At 43.1% G+C, this 21,707-nt stretch overlaps 1 protein-coding gene across 2 annotated transcripts in view; it reads right to left on the reverse strand.

Annotated features, from left to right (window-relative positions):
• ADAMTS17 (ADAM metallopeptidase with thrombospondin type 1 motif 17) overlaps positions 1 to 21,707 on the reverse strand; it is a 157,051-nt gene that overhangs the window by 41,962 nt on the left and 93,382 nt on the right. The window contains exons 13-17 of one of the 2 annotated variants that reach the window (XM_015638749.3): positions 21,316 to 21,482; positions 20,336 to 20,463; positions 11,475 to 11,595; positions 9,176 to 9,250; positions 3,988 to 4,068 (exon numbers count right to left, since the gene is read on the reverse strand). In XM_015638749.3, the coding sequence (XP_015494235.1) occupies positions 3,988 to 4,068; positions 9,176 to 9,250; positions 11,475 to 11,595; positions 20,336 to 20,463; positions 21,316 to 21,482 (572 nt within the window). The remainder of the gene's footprint in view (positions 1 to 3,987; positions 4,069 to 9,175; positions 9,251 to 11,474; positions 11,596 to 20,335; positions 20,464 to 21,315; positions 21,483 to 21,707) is intronic. The other variant, XM_015638750.3, reaches the window with a different exon arrangement.

The following is a 21,707-nucleotide window of genomic DNA, read 5'->3' on the forward strand; positions in this document are numbered from 1 at the left end:
CTATTGCATCAGGATCACTGATGTCCTTCAAACACTCAAAGACAACTCCAGCCATAAGGGCATCACATTACTGCTGACTCATCAGTGGAAGCTGGTCTAGGGATTGATGTGTTTTCTGTGTTAGAACGGAAGCAGAGTTATCCAGATGTTGGTGTGATGCACTGAGGGAAGAGAAAATTGGCAGACCCTGTTGCAGAGGAAAGTGCCAGGCCCCTTTGTGGAGATCCATTCACCGTGATCAAATCTGCCCTGACAGCAGACAGACAGAATATCCCACATGTTACTGGGCTTCCTTAGTTCAAGGTTAACTGTGTCTTTTGGCTAAGCCTTTAACAAGATGTTTTTTTAATCTCTAGCATCTCATGCCTATTTTATTCTCTTCCAGTAAAGAACACAACTTTGCTCTCGCTTAACTGAGTGCATTGCAAGAAGGTAGAGAAGCTGTTCAATAGCAGCTTCTTTTGGAAGTCAATAGGAAATCTCCTATTGTCATCCCTTTGGATCAAGCCTCCACAGCCTGCAAACCCTTCTGGGTGTGCTTAGGATATACATATATAATTTGTAATATCTAAACTCTGGGGGAATCTGGAGCAAGTGGAGGTCAGAATGTTCTCTGCATCTGCATGTGCCTTTTGAAGGACCTGTACACTGGGAATTGATGGGAAAAGGTGGGTATCTGTTCTGCTGCACACAACCTTCCTGACAGCTCTCAGAATCCCATCAGAGGCTTCAAAATCAGGCTGAAGGGGAATTGAAGTGGGAGAATATTTTTTCTGAGGAAAGTTTCCTCTGGCACACAGCCTGGAGTACGATGGTGTCCTGACATTCGCGTGCTACAGCAATGTGTTTCTCCCTATGGCTAACTTCACTTTCTGCTTTGTTCCTCAAAGTACCTTCTGCAAGCTCCAGACACAATTCTGAAGCAGGATTGCTTTCCTCTGCCAAGGCCAAGTGGCTTCCAGGCAGATCAAAGGAGCCACCACGCTGGCCCTGAGGAGCCATGAACACAACTAATCAAAGCTGTGGATGAGATAAAACTATCTCCAAGCAGCATGGCTGACTAGGAAAGATATCCCAGCACATGCTCAAAACTGTCAAAGGGGTTGAGTGACGTAAGTCATGCTTTGGTTCCAGCTCACCATCAAAGGGAGATAATTTGCTGATGAAAACCAACGTTTCATCTTTGTGAACCTCTTTTCTAGGCAGGGTTTGACTTTGATTGCTGCAGGCACTGCTCCCTCAGTGGCTGAGGAGATGGAGAGTTTGGAAACAGACCTGTTCTCAAAGGTGCTCCTCGAGGACTACAGGAATTGCACTGGGGACTCAGCAGAGCATTTGGGCCGAAGTGTTTTCATTGCTGTTTGCCCCCATTGCCCCATCAGCAAGATCACTGCTGCAGCTACAAAACCTTCCATGTCTCAGACACAGAGAACTCCAACTGCTTTTGTCACACACAACCACTGGCTGGCTCTGCCCAGCCCCAGAGCTGACAGAACTAAACTCAAACTTGTACAGTACAAGAGCAGGAGGAATAGGAACCCCAGCAACAACCTGTAACTTCTGTTTTTCTTGTTGGCTGGAAGGCAGGAACTGGACAATCAACTTTTAAACCTGGCATCCAGTCAGATCTTTATTTCCACCTTGGGTCCCTCCAGCTTGCTTCCCAGCCTGTGGACACAAACTGCCCAGGCATTTCCTGTTCAAGGTGGTTTTTGAGAGTTCCAGCCAGCCAAGGCAGCCAGCGTGGGTTGCCTGTAGGTGGAGGGAAATTCTTCAGGCACTGCTCCCAGCACATGGAATAATGATTCCAAATTATGCTCGGCTTCTTTCCAAAATGTTGTACCTGGTTCTGAGCAGAAATAGGACCTGATTGGACTAGGCATTGTCAGCACTATTGAAATAGAAAATCCTTCCACACTCAGACCTGAATTTAGGAGTGACTGGGGATTTTTTCCTTTGTCATGTTTATTGTCCTACTGGAACCCCTCTGCTGCTATTCTTCATCTCAGTTCAGCAAGACATTGGGTATCTTTTCTTTGTGTCAAGAGTTCCTTGAAAGAGAAAACCCTGGAAAGCTTAGAGAGGTTCTCCTGGCTCCTAACCACAAACCAAAGAGCTGAAAGAACTCAAAGCTTTAAAACAGCCAGATTTTTATCTATCTTTATGTGATGCAATCAGGGCCAACTCCTGCTCTCAAAAATACAAAATCCTAATCTTCACCACCCAGTGGGGAACCATCAGCTTTAGTCAAGGTTATGTTGTCCCAGGGAAGGGCAGTCTTTAACTCCATGTAAGACACTCAGTGCTCTGCTATATGCCAAAGCCCAAATACCCTGTGCAAACCCCACCAAAGCAAACAAAAAGGCTGATTTCCAGAAGGCAGAGCACTTGCAAAACCCAAAGAAACACTGGCTCCCATTGTTCCACCAGGCTTTGCTATGTCAAACATCTCACGTGTAGGAGGGATCCTCTGGCAGGCTGGCTAAAGCATTATGGAAATAGGAGCAGTGGTGATATTCCTTCCTACCAAGAAGTGGCCCAAATGCCAATGGTTTTGATCAAAGGGCAGCTGAATGACATAATCTGCCCTCCTTTTTTCCCCTTGAATCTGGAGTGAAAGAGAACAAAAGCATCTTTCCTGGAGATATTGCCAACTGTGGCAACATCTCAAGACAGAAAACCAATAGCACAAGACCTGAAATCCTGTCACAACCACTATGCAAACGTTTTCAGCAGCATCTGATAATTCCAGTGCTGGATAGTAACAGCTCATTTTGGCTAGAGATGAGGAATTATAAGCAAAAGATGTGCAAATCAGAAACCAAGGTCTGAGCTTTGCTCTGACACCCTGCATAGCCACGAGCAAGCTGGAACACTTCAGTTTCCTCTTCTACAATACAGAGTGACAAGCTCTGCAATCCTCTCAGAGCTCCTTTCTCTCTGGAAGCAATGCCAAGGCCATGAAGCTCTGATTGTGCCAGGGACCTTTCACATGTCAGGGGTATTTTGTATCTTGGGCCATTTTCCTTGAAGCCTCTGCTCTGCTACAGGTTTCCTGTGTAAATTCAGGACCATGGGGCATTAGTGTTTCTGTGACCTGGATTCCCTAGAAGTGATGGGGATAAAACCCTTTATTGCACAGTAATGACAGAGAAGGAAATGCCACAAACATTGGAGAGAAGAGGCAGAAGACAAGACTGACAGATCCTCAGTGTAACTGACTGGCTGCACTTTACAAATGCCATTCTGACCTTTAATTTATGCAATGAGTAACAGAACAATAAATTAATTGACATATTCTGCCCTACAATAACCTCACATGAAAATCCTACCCATCAGCCTCGTCTAAACCTTTTATTTCCAACAGGAAAAGGAGGAGAGGATGCCTGTTCACCTCTAAAGGAATGCAGGAGTAGAATGGACAAGAGGATTAAACAATTTTTTTTGCCTGATAAAATAGAGGCAAGTGGACTAGAGGCTGCAGCTAAGCCCATCTCAGAGTCAGGATCAGGTCTTGGGTACAGCATCCAGTAAAAATATGCTGCTGTAGGAAATGGCAGCAGGTTACTGAGGGATATCAGCTGCCCTGTCCTGCCTCTGCTTCAGACTGAGCTGGGCGCCTTCCTATCAGTACCTCTGCTGTTCCCTTCTCTAAACACACTGTTCTCTTCCCCACTCCCTCCTGAAGTGCTGTGTGCTCCTGGCAGCTCTGTGCAAGCCACTGCCAAGTTCTGCTCAGGAACTCTTCTGTCTGTATATAAAAGCACTCTCTGGTCCTTCCAGGTTGCACAGGGCCTGTAAGTGTCACATACAATCACATCACAAAAACATGAAACCAAGCAAAAAAAGCAGAGATTGCAGCAAGACTCAAATCACCATCCCCTCTCTGGCAGCAATAAACCTTACAGGACACTTAGAGAAGGGTCATTTTAAAAAGAAAACAGAGCTGAATTTTAATCAAAACATTTTTTTCTTTTGTCTTTTTACCCAGAAAGCTGTGAGCAGGTTTATCCTCAACCACTCTGATCCGCCGGGCACCCGCAGGGATCACAGCGGCTTCGATGTAACCTACAGCAACAAAAAAGGGGTGAATGAAAGCAGGGCCAGCCAGGATCAGCCATCCCATATCTCCCGTGAAAAACTCAACTCCAGGCTGGGGATTGAGTGAGAAACACTCCAGATGAGATCCCTGTGCTGGCAGCCGATTCTCACTGCTGTGACAGGCGTGGTCATGACTAACATTTCAGCAGAAATGCATGTGTGCTGCTCAGCTGTGACTTCAGGCTTGTTAATTAGCTCTCATTAGATCTGCACCCTTCGAATCACCCTGGTTTTCCTGCAGTACTGACAGAGATGTGTGAGGACATGGCCAAGTGGGACTGTCAGGAGCAACACTGCACAGAACAGACATTTGAAATTATGTTTCCAATAGATGCTCCTGCTTCGTCCTCCCTGTCAAGGCTGTGGTGTCAGAAGGGACTCACTTCCACAAAACTTTTTGATGATGAGGGGAAAAATGCTTGTTTTCACTTACATTTCAGCTCTGTACAAAAATTCTGGAGGAGATAATGATCTTGCACTTGCTGCTAAGAATTCAACAGCTCAGATTTAATGCAATCACAGAGCTGGAAGTTTCTCCAGGACTGACCACTGGTCACCTCTAAACAATTTTTTGAAGACCAATTTTGACTCACAGAATACAGTAAGAATAAGCAGGAGCTACTAGCAATAAACTAGGAAATGTAGCCTGTTTTCCCCCACTATGGAGACATGTGGAGTTACAGACTTGCTCCATGGGGTGGAAGCGGTGCCTTTAAATGATAAAGCAGAGGAACACTAGGGCCCATTTCAAAGAGCCAGGCAGAGTTTTTCCACTGGCTTCACTGGACTTTGAATCAGACCTTTGCAGATGACACTAATCTCATCACAACCATGACTTGATTCCTTCTAATTGGCCACCCAGTTTACTTTGCAGTGTATCACTTGGCACCTTTTTGGGGTTATTGCTGTCCTCTTTCTTTTAGATGTTAAGCAGCTTATCCTGTATGTTCCCTCATCCACTTTTCTTGCTTTAAAGGGATCTGTGAAGCTGTTCTGTATCAGTGATGCCTTTATGGGAATTGTGGGCTGTCTAGGGCAATGGGTTGGAAAGTGCTGGCACAGGGAGCAGTGATTGCTTTAGCACTTAGCAGTGTTCAGGGAGCTATTTCAGGGATAAAAGTGCAGCTGAACAGCCCTGCTTTTGCTGTGCTGATACAGGGAGGACTCATACGAGTATGGTGACAGCCTCCTGCACCTCAGGACCAAGTGATTCTCCTGCCACTGTGACATGGAGTGAGACAGATTTGGGTTCTCAGATGGTGGATTCATTTCCTGAGTATTCATTTCATGAGTAAGGCTTGAGCTCTTGGGTTTCATCAGGTGCAGAGGGTGGGCAGCTGACTTGGGCCACACAGGCTCCCTCTTTCCCTGATTTGTTGTATCTGAACGACACTTTTATCTGACCCTTCAACTCAGTTCTCTTTGCATTTGTTCCTCCTCACTTACTTCTCCCTTACTCAGGATATCTCAGAAATGGTCACTCATCCCTTGCAGAAAAACCAGAGAGAGGGGCAGCAGAGCTCAAACCTTGTCTGTGCACAGAAGGCAGAGCAAAGGCTCTCCCAGCTGCCATTTCAACCTGGCTTTCACCAGGAAAAATCATTACTTCCATGGTCAATTTTCCAAAGGAAGTACCGAAATCTGATATGAAATCAGAGCACACAGATGTTGGGGTTAATCTTAGACATTGCCAGGAGTTGGTTTTTCATCAGCTGAGATATCAAATCCCAGTCAATACAGAGTGTTTCAGATATCAAACATCCTCACTGCACCCCATGCAGCTGCATATAAACCCAACCAACAACTACTTAAGACATGAACACGCAGCAAAAGTGTGATCAGTGACAGTCTGTCACAGGGAAACAGCTCCTGAGACACCCCTGAACACCCCTGTTAGGAAGCCAGTTTGGAACATGCCCAAGTTTCAGGTAATTTAATGTCCCTACTAGAGGACTATTTATTTATTTATTCAGTTTTAAAACCAGATACAAATGCTAAATCATGCAGGGTTCAGAGACAAAGTTACTCTGAACTTAGTGGAAGGCAGTAACTAAGTTCAGTGAACTCTGGATCTGTCCCCTGACCCAGCAGCAGCCAGGAGTGTGTCACATTGCTTTAGAGGTGAGCAAACTCTGGAGCTGTGCTGGAGGCTCAAGCCATAAATACACTCATTTCATCACTGTGCCATGAAAGAAACACCACGTGGAAAAGTGATTTTCATGTTACTTTTCACAATAGTAAATAGTGAAGTGTGAGCTATTAATAGAGTATTAGTTCTGGAGACTGTTTGGTTTGGTCTTGCACCAGATTTTTTCTCCTTGTGTAATTTCTAATCCTGATTGATGGCTTTGGGGGGCTGCACTCACAGCTCCTGAATAAGAAGAAACACACTGTGTTAGCTCACTATGCCACAAACCTGACTGCTGACCTTTACTCTCTTGTTTGAGAACTGCCAAATACTTTGCAGGGGTTTGGATCTGACCTGTCCTCTCAGAGGTGAAGCAGAACCCTTGGGCATGTCCCAGCAGGAGCATCTGGACACTCTCATTCGTTATCTCCAGCAATGTTGGGGGAGTTAGTGGTCGAATTCTGCTGCAAACAGACTGGATATCACCCATGCAAATTTGCCACAGGTACAAACTTGGATCACCTCCACCACTCCACTCTGGTCCTCAGAGCTGGTGGGAGGCTTCTGGTCACAGAATCCTGATCTTTGAGAAAACTGCACCAGGAAACACCTCCAGTGTTTTCCAGGCACATTTTATTAAGCAAACTGTAACTGCAGATTGCCAGAAAGATTATCAAGTGTCAGCTAGAATGACCAAAAGTCTCAGAGTTGGCCCCGAGTCAAGGACTCTAAAAGCTCTTCTAGGTCTTAGGATAATTGTCTGCAAGGCTGGGGTTTGCAAGGTTGAGCTTAAAGTTCTGCTTTAAATGAGGAACTGCTTAAAGACTGATGAGATTTGGCAACTATCAGGCAGTATTTTTAGTAATTTCACCCATAAATCAGCCTGCTAAGATGAAGCTTTGAAAATACAACAGGAGAACTTCATTATTTGATAATTTATAGTGCTGTATGCAGTATACTCCACCTTGGGAACAGTTACTCTGGCACACACCAATCTTTCTGGATAATCTGCATTACATCAGTGTCTCAGGAATGTAAGACTGTGATTGAAGCAAATCCGAGATACAAATTTTATGGTATAACTCGTATTAGGAGAGACACCAGAACAAAGAGGTGGCTTTGTCATCAAGGAGATTAATATGTGAACAGTGGCTACTGTATCTTCATTTAAATGCTGGAGAGATTTGCAAGAGGAAAGCAGCCCACACAGAAAAATCCATTGTTAGCCATTGTTACTACTCCCAGAAAGAACAGAAAGTTTAGTGTGAATTTCAGAATGCCACTGATCTACTGCAAAACTCTTCTGGTTCACACTGTAGTAGAAGACAGACTCCAAGGTGAAGGAAAAATTATCCCATGGCTGAAAGTACCAATCCCTGTACACACCAAAATCAGGTTTAAGAAAATCAGCAATGCCCAGCCCATTATCAAGCCTCCCAAAAGAACAAACATCTCAGGGTAGAAGGTGAGGAGGTCAGGCTGTCCTGCCTACCTGCCAGCCAAGGCCAGCATAGCTTCCATGGAATTTCAGAGATAAGCATCAGCTGAGCATCTCAGACTTCTTCCTTCCCACATTCCAGCTTTTGCTGAGTGCTACTCATTGCAGTGGAGTGCAAATTTTGTGTCTATTTTCTGAACTGCTGTGATGATTCTCCATTGCTTTTAGCTCGAGAATAAATCCTGCATCAGCACCTGTCTGCTTCCAGCCATGGGATAGCTCATTTGTAAGAAAATCATTTGTCTGAAGAACCATGGATAAATTTCAAAGCCTTCTGCCATTGCTGTTGGTTACTGAGATTTCTAACTTGCATGTTCTGATGAAACCCTTATAAGGGATCTCTGAATTAAAGATTAGGTAGAGTTCTATTTTCTTGTAATTTACATGTGTACCCTATTGATAAAAAATGATATTTTTGTGTTAGCTAAAGATGCTCCCAGCCAGCATGACAGCACTATTGTACAAATTTCATTCTATAAGTGCTGAACAAATAGCATATGCAATAAAACCCCTACTTTTCCACCATCTTAAAAAGAAAAATTCCTACCAAAGATGTACTTTTCCTTTCCCAAAATGATAGTTACAACTGGCATATCTTAAAGAAAAAACCAAACCTACAAATATCTGTGGTCATTCTTTTGAATTATAACCAAAAATTCTTCTGAATCACAATCATAAATGAAAATCTTGATGTGGCTGAGAAAAATCAAGAGAGACAGACCCAGGTCTCTGAGCATTACAGGCACAGCCTTGGAGAATCTGTCAGTGATAAATCAGCTCCCCAAGAGACAAGAGTCAAAGAGCTGTCCTTTATTTCTAGGTCCCCTGTACAGTGGCAGGGTGAATGAGGTGGACTTCAGAACAACTCTGTGTTTGGTTTTGAAAAATTATTTTGTAGAAATAGGTACAGGGCATGCTGCCAGTCGAAAGGAAACCTCAGTCTAACCAGTGCATTCAGCTGGCCTGCTGAAGACAGCCAGCTGCACACAAGTGTATGTGATATTTAGCATCATAAATAAAGGCTTGTGACCTCCTCTCTCCAGCAGAAAAATGAAGTCCATTTCCAGTTGGAGCATCCTGGATCACAGGTGGTAAGAGCTGAACTGCTGGGCTCCTGTGAGGCACTCTGAACCTTCCACCATCTTTCCCACCAGGGTGGCAGAACCTCTGTGACATTAAAGTTAGGGGAAAAAACAAATAGACCTGGTTCTTTTTGCTTGGTGCATGAAAATTTGGCTTCCTTTTATACTCATAGGTTCCCTAAAAGGAAAAGATCTGTACTTTGTATCTCTGATAAGGCAAGTGAAACAGTAAAAGGACTTGAAGTTTATCCATGGCTTTTGATACCAAATTTCCCCGTCTAATCCGACAAAAAGAAGATAAAGAACCAACACCAAAGGATTTCACCAACACCCACTGACACTGCAAACAGCATTCAAGTATCTTACACGAGAAACACTTGGGAACAGCCTTTGCCTTTGCCATCACACATGTGGAAACCTTCTTACAATGACTATTGGTTACTAAGAAACAGAAAGGAGTTGGCAGGGGTTTAGTTCAGTTCACAGGGCTCCACAACATCATTTGCAATCACAGGACCCAGAGGGACTAATCCTGCAACCAGAGGGGTCCCATGGGCAGAACCAAGGCCTAAGGTTGCAGCTGTGATTCCCCAAACAGATACCACTCCAAAACAATCAATGTCTTGGTGTTTGAAGTCTATTCTCTTTTGAAATAATAAATCAGCACACTGGACTCTGGGTCTTGGCCTTGACTTGGAAAGCAGCCAGGTCATGGGGATTTGCCACTGAACTGTACAATCATTTACACACCCAAACCTTGAATTTGTTATCACCAGAATATTGTGGATCTTTATTTTTCCCAGCTTCCATCAAATTTTTACATATTTTTGCTTAACTGTCAATTTAAAAAAAAAAAAAGCCTTTTTTTTTCCCTTGAGTAATGTCACGTTCACTTGTGAGCTTTGCTTACTGCATGAAATTCAGTGGGTTCACCTGAGGACCTGAGTCTGCAAAACAGCATCGTGTGAGCAGAAATGGATGGGAGCACAAATAAAATGTAATCAACTTTCCAAATTAAATTAAAAATAAAACAAAACATCTAATAAATGGTTATGAGGTTATACTGATAAAAACAATTATCTTCTAGATTATGTGAAATGGCTAAAGGTGGAAACATTGCACTGACAAATAATGCATTGACAAAGCAACAGTTTGACAAGTTTGTGCATCTGAGGTGATTGGCAGAGAATCCAAATGCTTGAACATTGTCCACAAGTCATCAGAAATTCTTTCTGATTAGGTTCCAGGGCACTGGGGGTGAAAACCTCCTGCAGAGTCCTGGCAGCCAGTTAAGGCTGAAGCTGTCTGCTCCTACAGCCTTGTAAAGTCACCACCTCAAACAGTCTGTGTAGCTGGAAACGGGTGCAACCTCCTCGCAGTGACCCAGAAATTTAATATTTATCTGCACAAGATGTTCTGTAGACTCAATGGAAAAGATAAAAGATAACTACTCTTCAGCAGCATTTAAGAAGTCCATGAAAGCTGTACAACCTGCTACAGAAATGGAGAATAGCTGGGTTTTTTCCAATGGAAATGAGGGACTTTTCCCACCACTTGCATCAAATGCAAAAGACTTGATGTAAGTAGGTGGAAAATAATTGGGACAAAGGAGCCAAAGGCACTAATGCAGGAAACCATTCAACAGGTTGGCCAAGCATGAAAATGTGCTCCAGAGAGATGTGGTGCAGGTGGGAAATCCCACCTGCATCTCACAGAGGGTGACAGATCCCAGCTGGCCCTGCAGGTGAGGAGCAGGAGGGTGCAGAGGAAGAGGCCAGTGAACAAAATCAGAGCCTCAGACTTCAGAGCTGAGACCTGCACTAAAGGGAGATGCTAAGCACTGGTGTTCCTTTAGCCACTAAACTGAATCGAAGTGGGTGCTTAAAGGGGATTTTCATGTGCTTTGTGGAACTCAGTCCTGGAGCAGCACATGTTGAATATATTTCTCCACACAGAAATATCAGTTCTGCCTTCGCTGAATGGGAAATAATTTTTTTTCTGGACAATTGTTTCCTCCTGGAGAAGCTTCCAAGTTCTGGACATGGCTTTCCATCCCTTTGGCTAATTAGGATGTGTGATAACAGGGTTCTCAGAAGTGTAGTACAGAAACCCTGGAACAAAGACTAATTCAAACATCAAGCTGTACATACATTAATGTTTAACAAGAAAGGAAGTCTTAATTCCAAGCTCCTATATCCTATACTGGATATTTTTGCTGGCAGGAAATCAGTAAAAATATTCAGAGGGGAGTGCAGTGCTCTTTCCTTTAGCTGAGATATTCTGATTATAACATGAATCATCTACAACATGCAACATGCATCATTCTGAGACATCAAAGATGGTGCTGAAATCCAACTTCCCTCCCACTGGGAAAGATTCTGTGATTTTGTCTCCTATTTAAAATCATCAGCACCAGTAGCACTGAAAATGAGAAACACAACTTCCCTCTGAATTTCAGGCAGAGGCAGTGGCTGGTATCTGGGAGACTGAGTAAGAAGCAGATGGGCTTCACACCTGAAGTGAGTTGGGGTTTGTTTTGCATTTCTCAGGTGCATCCTAGGGCTGTTTTTGCTAGGTGACTCCAGTTCAATCCAAGAAGAGGAGCTGTTACTGGTAACCCAACTCTCCTCTAGCAGGTAAGAGAACCCCACTGAGTGTTACTCACCCATGCCCTTGGTGTGGTTGAAGTCTCCTTTCACCACTTTGCAGGTTTTCCCATCACCACTGCAGATCCCACAGCGATCCTCTTTGGCAGCCGAGCCAATGATCCCGTCACATCCAATTTTCTAATGACAACAACCAGAGACCCCCATTACTTTGTTTGCAAGGTTAGAGCATCTCTAAACAGTGAGGTCAAGACTGGCATCTGACTGAAAACCTGAATGGGGAGGAAACATTGAACTTTTAATTAAACTTTTGAAATACCTGAAAAAAGACCTCATTAATCATATGGCTCATGATACCTGAAATGAAAGAGTGATTCAATGGAAGCAGGTCAGTTTCATACTTGGCCAATTTTTACCACATGAGTGCCTATGCAATTATGAAATTTTCCACATGCTTGCACTGTAACAAGAATCAACATTCAATTGAAAAATGAACTATAAAATCTAAGTTTCACCTAAAGCTTCATTATAAAAGGTGTTCTTATCATTTTCTACACATACCTAATTTTTTTCCAATAAAAACCTACAGTTCTGCCTCCACAATATTCTTCCTGTAGCTATTGGGATTATCACCATAATCTTCCTTATTCACAAAGCATTCACAGGTTATGATGGTGAACATTCCACATTTGTAGATCTTGAGGCTGACAACACTGTCACTAATCTATATAAATTGTATTCTGTCCATGTAAGACCCTCAAAATGATCAGCAATTCACTCTTACAACATAAATTTCAATTAAATAAGCGTTGTCATTATGCAAGTTATTAGCAGAGACTGCACTATTAAAAATTAGTTTAAGATTTATTCTGTATAGATAAACAGTTTTTTGGCAAATGAATAGCAGGACTGTCACTAGTAAGACTTATTTGAATAAGACTGTTGGGTCCCTCCCTTCTTTGCCTTCCTATGATGAAGCCAGAGGAAAGTTGGAGAGATATCTTAAGGGAATGATCAAAACAACAAACATTTTGAAATCTAGGGTAGGCAGGGAATATTAAAAGAACTTGGGCTGTTTATCTGAGCCTGTCTGCATGTAAGCAATTCAATTTGGATGAGAACTCCAACATTCCCCTGGTTTCAGAAGACCCTGGCCACTGCATGAGTCCAGATGTATTTTAGGGATCAAAGATTGCCAGCGTTCCACTGTGTGCTGATGCAGAGCTTGTCTGGTTAAATCATTAGGGACAGACATGCTGAGAGAGGATGATCATCCTAAACACACACCAGGGAAATACTGGCATTACCTGGCACAGCACCTACATTGGAGCACAGGAACAGCAGGAAAAAAACCTGTATAAATGGGAGTAAAAGAGGAGGAAGAAGATCACGGAGTTTCTGGCAGTTGCAATTCTCAAGCCTAAATTTCACGCCCGTGTCCAACAAATAATTTTGGGATATTGAACGTGATTCTGCCCCCAGAACAGAAGGATGTCCCAGCAGTTCTCCTTCCAGGAAAATCAGGATGATTTATTAATGGGGTTGCTGAAAGGCAGCTGGAAATAAACGCCTGCCTGCCACCCTGCTGAGATACTGGAAAGGCTGTGTTTAATTTAAGGCTCTGGTGCTATCTTTTATTGTGCTGCATTGTTATTAGCACTATGTGAGCACACAGATGAATAAAGGGAACATAATGAGTGTTGAACCACACTTATTCCCAGAGCTACATGAGGAGTCTGTAGGACTCTAACAGAGGCAGGGAAAGAATGGGGAGCTGGCAATCACATGCTTTGTATTTATGCTGGAGTTTCCCAGATAATGGGAACCAGTGTAAGCCAGCAAAGCTTGGGAAGGCCGAGTGCCCCCTCTGACACTGGGCTTCAAGACAAGCCAGTTCCTCACACCTTCACTTGGTTACTGACACCCTTTGACTTGAGAGGCCCTCTCTGAAGGGCATGGAAAGAACCCACTGAATCCACAAATTTAACTCCCAATAGCTTTGCTGGTTTTCACCTTTCATCCTCATCCTATTCCCTGTGAGTGAAGGAACCGGGAATGGCCCTGGAACCCTCCTCTTCAATGGCACCATTGCTCCCATTCACAGGGCAGACTTTTCCCTCAATCCAGGCCTTGAGACTTAAAGCCTCCATCATGTTTGGGCCAGGAAATGGCTTCTTAGAAGAGAGTATCTCTAAGAGAATAAACCACTTTTTTTTATCTTGGCTTCAAGAGGAAAATTGGTGCATTCTTGCTACTTTATGGGGGAAAAATACTTTGGAAGCACTTTAGTGTTGTCTACATAAACATTGGAGCCTGTTTCCCTCTCCCCAAGCCTTCCAATAATTCCCAAACTGAAAGTGCATTTAATAGCAGCACATTTAATAATAGTACATAATGAAACAGCTTTGGGTAAGATTTGACAGTGGATTCCAAAAGCTGCAAAGTCATTTAGAAACACATTGCAGTGACCACCTTGGTAACTCAGATCCTTTGAGAACTTCCCACATGGAAAATACTCTTAAAACCACCACAATGGCCACTCTTAAAACAAGTGGATCAGTGGATCAAAGGGGAAGAGACAGGATTGGAAGGGCAGAACACAGTGGCAATCACCTTTGTGGGTGCAACATACCTGCCATCAGTCCTTGGGCTCTTAATTGAGAGATTTCTCAAAGGTGTGAAAGCCCCTGAGATTCCAGCACTGGCTGGAAAAACCATCGAGTGCATCAGCAGCTTCACACTGAAAATGTGCTCGTGTATTACACTGCCCATCCTTTAATTACAGAGCTGTCCTCAGCCTGCTGAAAGCTTTCCAAAATGTCAAGGCTTAATTAACCATATGCAAAGGGAAAATCCCAAGTTTCACTGCTCCAAAGTCAAGTTTTCACAGTGCAGAAAGAATCCCTTAAAACCTAAGTAGTTCAAGGGAGTTGTTTGATCTTTGCCATCTCTCACTTGCTTTGTGTTGCTTCCTGTCCAGTCAAACCAATCAAGGTAAGGGGATTTACTGAATTAAGAAGCAGAAAGGGCAAGCTTTACATTCTGAAGAAAGACCTTGTAAATAACAGTAACATCTCATGTGTTTTCTGACCCAAGAGTTATATCCTGCAGATGAGCAGACAGAGTCCATGGACCAGCCCATCCAGCAGTTGCTGGATACTTTCAGTTCTGTCAGTCTTGAATGGACTGGTGAGAAGGGAAGCAGCTTTAAAACATGGGAATTCTGGCAAGAAACATGAAAATAAGTCTTTTAGGGCTTCTAGTCCTCAGCATGGACAGTCAGAAATGTATCCACAGGTTTCTTAAGGCTTTTCCACCCAGGTGGTCTCCTGCTCTGACACCACGCTTTGGAACTAGCCACTGACCTTTAAATTGGCAGGTAACTGCACATTTGCTGAGCCAAAGGCTTGAAATTAATTTTCTTTAAGCTAATATCTCCATCTACCCTTCCTTCTCTCCCCCCGCTTCTTCTCATTTTTATAATTAAACATCTGAAAGTACAGCTTGTTGGGTGGTATTTCCAGCTTCAGTCATAGCTGGCTCCAGCATAGGAAAACTCTTCTCTTTTGAATACATATCACTTGGATTCTTCTGTGTGAACTATTCTCTGTATTGCTTGGACATTTTTTAATGATATTTTTATTTGTATTTTCAATGGCTGTGAAAGAGCTCAATTGATACAGCTTGTGAGGGTATGTTTTGCTACATAAATACAATTATTTTTGTTATATACACCCACTCTGTTCAAGAAATGACATTGTAGACTCACAAAACTGTAATGCTTCCCATATGTTGAACTAACTGGATGTCTCAATGGATCAAATACAAATATTGATGCAACATGTGCCACTTTACAAATTAATCATGTACAAAGCAGGCTGGTTATGACAGATTCGTCTACACTGCCAACTCTTTTTGTCCATAATATCCAATGTCCACTGATACCTCCAGGGATGGACCACATGAAACAGGAATTTACAGATGTGAGCAAGTGACATTCAGATCTGAGGGGAAGAGAATTCTTATTTGCTTGTTTTAAACGCTGCCCCTGTGGAGGATTGTGGGTGGCTGTCAGGGCTGGGTGAGGTGAGTACAGGACCCTAATCAAGCAGCTCATCTCTGAGCTCATCTCCAATTTCTGTTCCACAACAAATTTTGTGCTAAAGATTGGAGTCCACGTAGGAGTTAGTTCAGTAAATATCCTGTCATTTCCCAGGCCTTCAGATTTTGTCTGAATCAGAGCAGCTCTGCTGGATCTGGAGTTAAGACACCTCCTATTTTAAATCAGCGTTATCTCATCTGCATTAGATCTGCAATGTCCCCTGCCACTGACTTTGTGCTTAGATCCCTCAGCAGCTCATGGGGGTGTTAGACACAATAATTCTTGATTTTTCACATACAGATATTGAAGGTTATGTGTTAAAACCTCTGTGTTCATGAGAGAACATGCAAATAATACAAAGCTCTTTCCCATCCCAGGAATTCCTTTGCTTCTATTCTATTATATGCTTTCCATGGGATAACATGGAAGAAAAATTGGAGGAAATAGCATGGGGTATTTCTTCATACCCCACTGCAAAGTACACCACAAACTAGTAAGCTATCAACGAAGACTTGGTTTTATCACTATGCCTTACTCACCAAAATCCCTGATACTCTTTATAACCTCAGATTACATTGCTACAGATCCAGACATGGAAAAAAAACAACAAAAGGCAATTATACAACAGGTTTCTGTAGTTCAGACAATCCTTCTGGATTTTGTGCACATGCACTAAATAATTTATCAAAGTTCAGTGCTAAGCCAAGTTGTTGTATGGAGACAAGCTACCCAGTCTGGAACATCTTGTACCACAGTTTGTAATGCAGGAATATGAATAATACATGGAAAATACTCAAGTGAGGAGACAAAGCCAGAACTGCAGGCATCAATCAAATACAAAAAGTGGGTACTAAGTATGCAAAAAACTGTTTGCCAGCAGCAGATCCAGTAGACAACATCAATTTCTCCTCTGCCACCTGTGGCACTCTCCTGACACTCTGCCTGTCCAGTTTGCAGAAGCTGTTTTTGAAAATCTATCAATTTTCCAATTTGTGCTCCCCTTTCATAGAGTGTGACAATTACTTTCAGAAGAAAGTAGTTCTGTAACAATTTTATTGTGCCAGGACAGTCTAATATGTGGTTTATTATCATTAAACATACTGTGGATTCACCAGCCAGTTGAAAGGAGGTGCGATATGACAAAACACTCATGAGAAAACTGCAGGCAGAGCCAAAACATCTTCACCTCTTAAATTGCTAAATCACAGCAAAGACTGCCCTTGATCTCTAGCCCAGTTCTGCTGTACAGGAGGTCTCTCTTTTCACAGAGTCCTTAGATTACATCCTGAAGCACAATCTGTAGTCCTCACTGGAAAGTTCTCATGCTGTCATGAGGCTCAGACTAATCCTCCTTTGAGAAAAGCCAGCACAAGGTCATGTGCATCGTAACAGTCAGCTGAGCAGCTTGTCTTTTCCTCACCCCTCTGCTCTGTGACATCTGACACTTTTTTTAGCTCCACTACTGCCAGCAGTTTTGAATTAACCTCAACAGCACAGAGCAAAGCTGAGGGGTTAGCTGTAAGGGGTTAGAAAGTGCCCTGCTCTCATGAGTGTTCTCTCATCAAACACACACCTCACAGGCCCAGGGAAGAACAAAACCCCAAGGGAATCCTCTCCCTGAAAGCCATTTGTCACTTGAAGAGAAACAGGAGAAAATGGGCCCAGTGTGGGGTGCAGGTGCCCTATTCCACCTTCCCCATGGCTGCAGTGTCTATGACAGGGAAAGCAAACTGCTGCAAAGCCTAAATAAGCACTCACCCTCCTCCTCCTCCTCCAACACACCAGGCTGCTCTTGTTCTCTAGCCTGCTACAGATTTTCTGTCCCTGGAAAATCTCTGGAGAAAATAAATTCTCCTTCCTAGAAGACCATGTTGCATTTTGAGGAGAAAAGGTCAAAGACCTATATACACTTTGAACAGGGATCTAGTTTACCTAGAGGGTGGTAAGAAATGGTGTATTTGAAGTGTTCCTCCAAAACAAATCAACAAGGAAGAAATTGAATTAAGACCTGATGATTAATCTCAGAAACAAGGAGCAAGGCTAGAAAAAGTCTAGGTGATTTAAGAACCCCTATGCTAAATTTAGGGCTGACTTTCCTCTTTGGTGCTTCTATGCAAGATCAAAGTAATAACAAAGTTTACTCACTCCAGCTGCCTTCAGGTGTAAGGGAAAAATACAGGGATGCTTCTGCTTTTGATGATTTTGTTTCAGGGAGAGTGAGGCTGACACCACAGGCTTCACTGACACCTTTTAGATTGGAGTTCAGCTTTAAAGTGAAAGTGTAGTAACTTCACAAAGAATAACTGAAGGAAAATTCCCTTAGCGCCCAAATATTTGAGCATTTTGAGACTTCAGAGAATCTGTTCTTGCTTTCCTTCTCAAAACCCTCCTCTCCTTGTAACAGTTTCTCCTCTGCCACATTCATCTACATTCATTCATCATCCAAGGACGATTCATGAGATGTATTTAGGAGCATCTAATGAAGGGAGAAGATCTATTACATGTCCTGGGCTAGATGTTCACAGGCAATGATTATTAATTTGTCTGTTGCACTGACAATGTGTCATTCCTGCCTTTGAGAGCCTCTAACTAGAAGGATTACATAAGAAAATAAATAACAGTAATACCACCCTCTGATTTCAGCACTTATTCTCTTCTCCAGGCCCCCTGCAATGCTTATTGCCTGGCTTTGTCTACGCTGGGTAAAGAAACAAGGAGAGGAGTAATTAAATGAATATGGCAATTAAATTGGTTTAATAGGCAGCTAGTTAGACAAGTATCTGTGGCAAATGGGGTACACAGGCACATATGGCAATTCTCAGCACTGCATACATGGCAGAGAAGTATTATAAATGAGTTCACAGGGCTTTCAAATCTGCTCGGCTTGAACTGATCATTTCAAATTTTTTCTCAGCCAGATGCAAATGGACTGAATGTTCTGCAGCTGTCATCACCTCTCTGCACAGTTAAAGGCAGTTGCCCCCAACTCAGAGTGCAATTTGTTTTTCGTGATGTACCTCCAGTGCTCTGTGCTCATAAAGGAATTCATTTGGAGGGAGCTGGCTACTGATCCCTCCTGGATGAAAGAAGCATTCCTTGCCATGATGTCTGATTTACCATTTGTGGCAGCTCTGAAGGTTTGGAGCAATAAAACTGGCCAACCCAGAGTAATGGTCAATGGCACACAGCTGGAGATGCACAGCTGGCCTGACTATAAAAGGTTATTAATGGGGTTTTTCTTAGCTTTTTTCAGATATAGCCAAAAACAGGGAAAAATTAAGTAACTTGGGATGCACCACAAACCTGGCTCTATGTGCAAAGCACTTTGTATTATAAAGAATCAAACTTGTACTGGCTCCCCAGACTGTTGCTATTCATAAGAATAAATTAGAAAGAGTGAATTAAAATGTCTTGTCAGCATAATTTGTTAAGAAAAAGTGGGAAGTGTCTCCTGCAGCAGTGCAAAATTCAGTCCAAAGATTTTTCACTTCTCTCTTTGCATTGCTATTAGTAAAGCTGCTTCATGCCCCCAAAGCCTCTCTCACACTCAGGTGAGTATTGTGTTCATTTATCTCCCGAACTGGAAGGCTCAAAGCAATAAAAATTGGCATTTCTTAACTATTCACAGAAATCAGAAATAATGCCAAATCTGGTGTGCCCTGTGCTCCCAGGGAAAACCAGTGAAGTTAGTGGAAATAAGGGTGATGCTAAAAAGCTGTTCTGCTGGATTCAGCATGGTGGTTAATACCAGGAAGATCAACTCCTACCGCAGGATACAAACCTAGATAAGGAGAAACTTAAAGGGAAGAACTGCCAGGGAGAAACTTAAAAGGAAGAATCCAGCCCTTGCAAGGCTGCTATAGCCAAGTGAACTGTATTTTCCACCACTGTGGTGTGTGCAGCACACTTTGAACATGTATTCCATGATCAGGAAAAAGGAAACTCATGAAGAGTCTGCCCTGTCAAAGTGCCCGTGACAAATGACCTGAACCCATCACCAGGAGCAACTCCAAACAACTTCCTGTCTTTTATGATCTTTAAATACACATATTCTCATCTCCCTTCCCTTGTCCAAACATTAAATCTCCATCTTAAATGGGTCTACACAACTCCATTCAATTTTTAAGGAACCTGAAGCACCAGCTCTAACAGCTACCCTCCTTAGTATTCAATACATTACAAGCTCTCAGCAAACCATTAATTTTATTACAGAGATCTCCCACACCTCATTTTGGGTCTTTGTGTAATTTGGTTAGAGAGAAATAATCATTGCAATAGTTATAGGCCACCACTCTAAGGGAAAGAGAATTCCATCTGAAGACTCTGGCTCATGTAGCTGCAGGAGCGAAGAAGCAACTGGTACTGAAAAGCTCCCTCAATATTTCTAAGAAGGAACCAGGTGGACTAAAAAGCATCATGATTCTGGCAAGATAATGCTTGTAACAGGCTAGTGACAATTTGTAAGATGATTTGCAGCTTCAGTGCTTTTATCAGTGATTCCTCTAATAGCCAAAAAAGAGCAGTTAAACAGGCCAGACTTCCCCTCCAATCTGCTCCCCTCACAGAAGTCCCTTCCCACCCAAGCCATGCACACAAGCAAATGTGATTTTTGGGCACTCCCAGCTGTGCAGGAATAATATCATACCTCAGGCATTCAGCACAATTCCCAGACCAATACACAGGGCCATGGAGCACTTGTAGTGGGCCTGGTAAAACAGGGTTGTCCCCTCCCCTCAGGGACAGCCTCCCAGCCACCCACACAGTGCTGCCCCAGACTGAACCTAACACTAGAAATAGAACAAGAGAAAGCTACTCCACCTGGCACTTGCCATGTACACAGAGGTCTGTCTCGTAAGGCCCACAGGGAGTTCCATCCAGGACTCTGTCTGTCACCAGCACCGGAGAATCCTTGCCCAGTGGGGAGCAGAAAAGCTCGCACGGCTTATCTGGGAAAAGAAATATAACAACCACCCTTGGGAGCAGCACAAACAAGTGTTTGAGGCAATGGTGATGCATTCTCTACATGAATGGATTTGGATATCTCATCTTTGAAGGAACATGGGCTTTTCAATTTAGGCCTGTCATTTCCTCACTTTAAAATATCACTGTTTCAAGGGTTACATTGATGAGACTGGGCTTTAACAACACAGAAAACCAATTAGTCAATACACTTTTGTGCATCTGTTTGTGAAGGGATGATGTTTGTTACAGGGAACATTCATCAGTCTGATAAGAATGATCATGTCATTGTGTCTCACAAAATTCAGGCTATAGCCAGTGATTTTAGAAGAACAAGTTCTCCAGACCATTTCAAATCCCACCAACATCTGGTTGAATAGCAGATGAACAGCAAGATCCAGCAGAGGAAGCATTAAAGGACTGTAGGTGAGATAGGCAATCATGCTGAGATGCCCCAAAGTGACAAATTTAAAAATGTCACAGGGAATCCACCTTTTTTTTTTTTTTTTCAGTTCCAAACTAACTGCAACTTTGTACTGTTTAAATTCCCAACTCTCTGACTCCCAGTGTGAAATTCCCAGCTTCAGACTGGGAATCAAGTTAATGCACTTTTCTCCCAGTATTTCAAAAAGATGCATAAAGCATTGCCAACTCTATGTTCTATTAAGAAGGCTAAAGGAACAGCAGGGCAACACCAAGAACAATTAACTGTAATTAGTCTTTCAGCTATAGCTAAAGGGGGCCTATTGCAGCCTTCGCACCAACAATGGGAGCCCTGCAGATGAGAAACTGTAGTGAAAGAACAGTGAGGAAGTACAGAGAGAGATGAAAAAACTCACCATCCACGATGACAGCTGTCAGGAGGCTTTTCTTCTTGTTGGTGTACCTGTCATGGGCCTGGCACTGCTGGTCCCTGAAGCTGGGCACCCCTTTGGGGCAGGGCAGGTTCTCACACACTGTGTGCTCCACGCTGGCTCCCCGACAGTTCTTCCCACCTGGCCCTGGGCTGCAGTGGGGAACAAAACCAGGGTCAGCACCAAACACCCCAAATGTTCCATCTTCCCTCTCCCACCCTTGCTTTGTCCCTGGCTTCAAACATTCCTGAGGATGGGGACACAGCAGACATCTCTTCAGCATGTGTCCTACTTGCAATTAAAATACCACAGAAGCAGCTATAATCTGCACTGTAAGCAGGGTATCCAGAAACAAACCTCTGCTGCAGATAACCTCC

This window comes from Parus major, chromosome 10, assembly GCF_001522545.3.
Source record: "Parus major isolate Abel chromosome 10, Parus_major1.1, whole genome shotgun sequence".
Classification (NCBI taxonomy): domain Eukaryota; kingdom Metazoa; phylum Chordata; class Aves; order Passeriformes; family Paridae; genus Parus; species Parus major.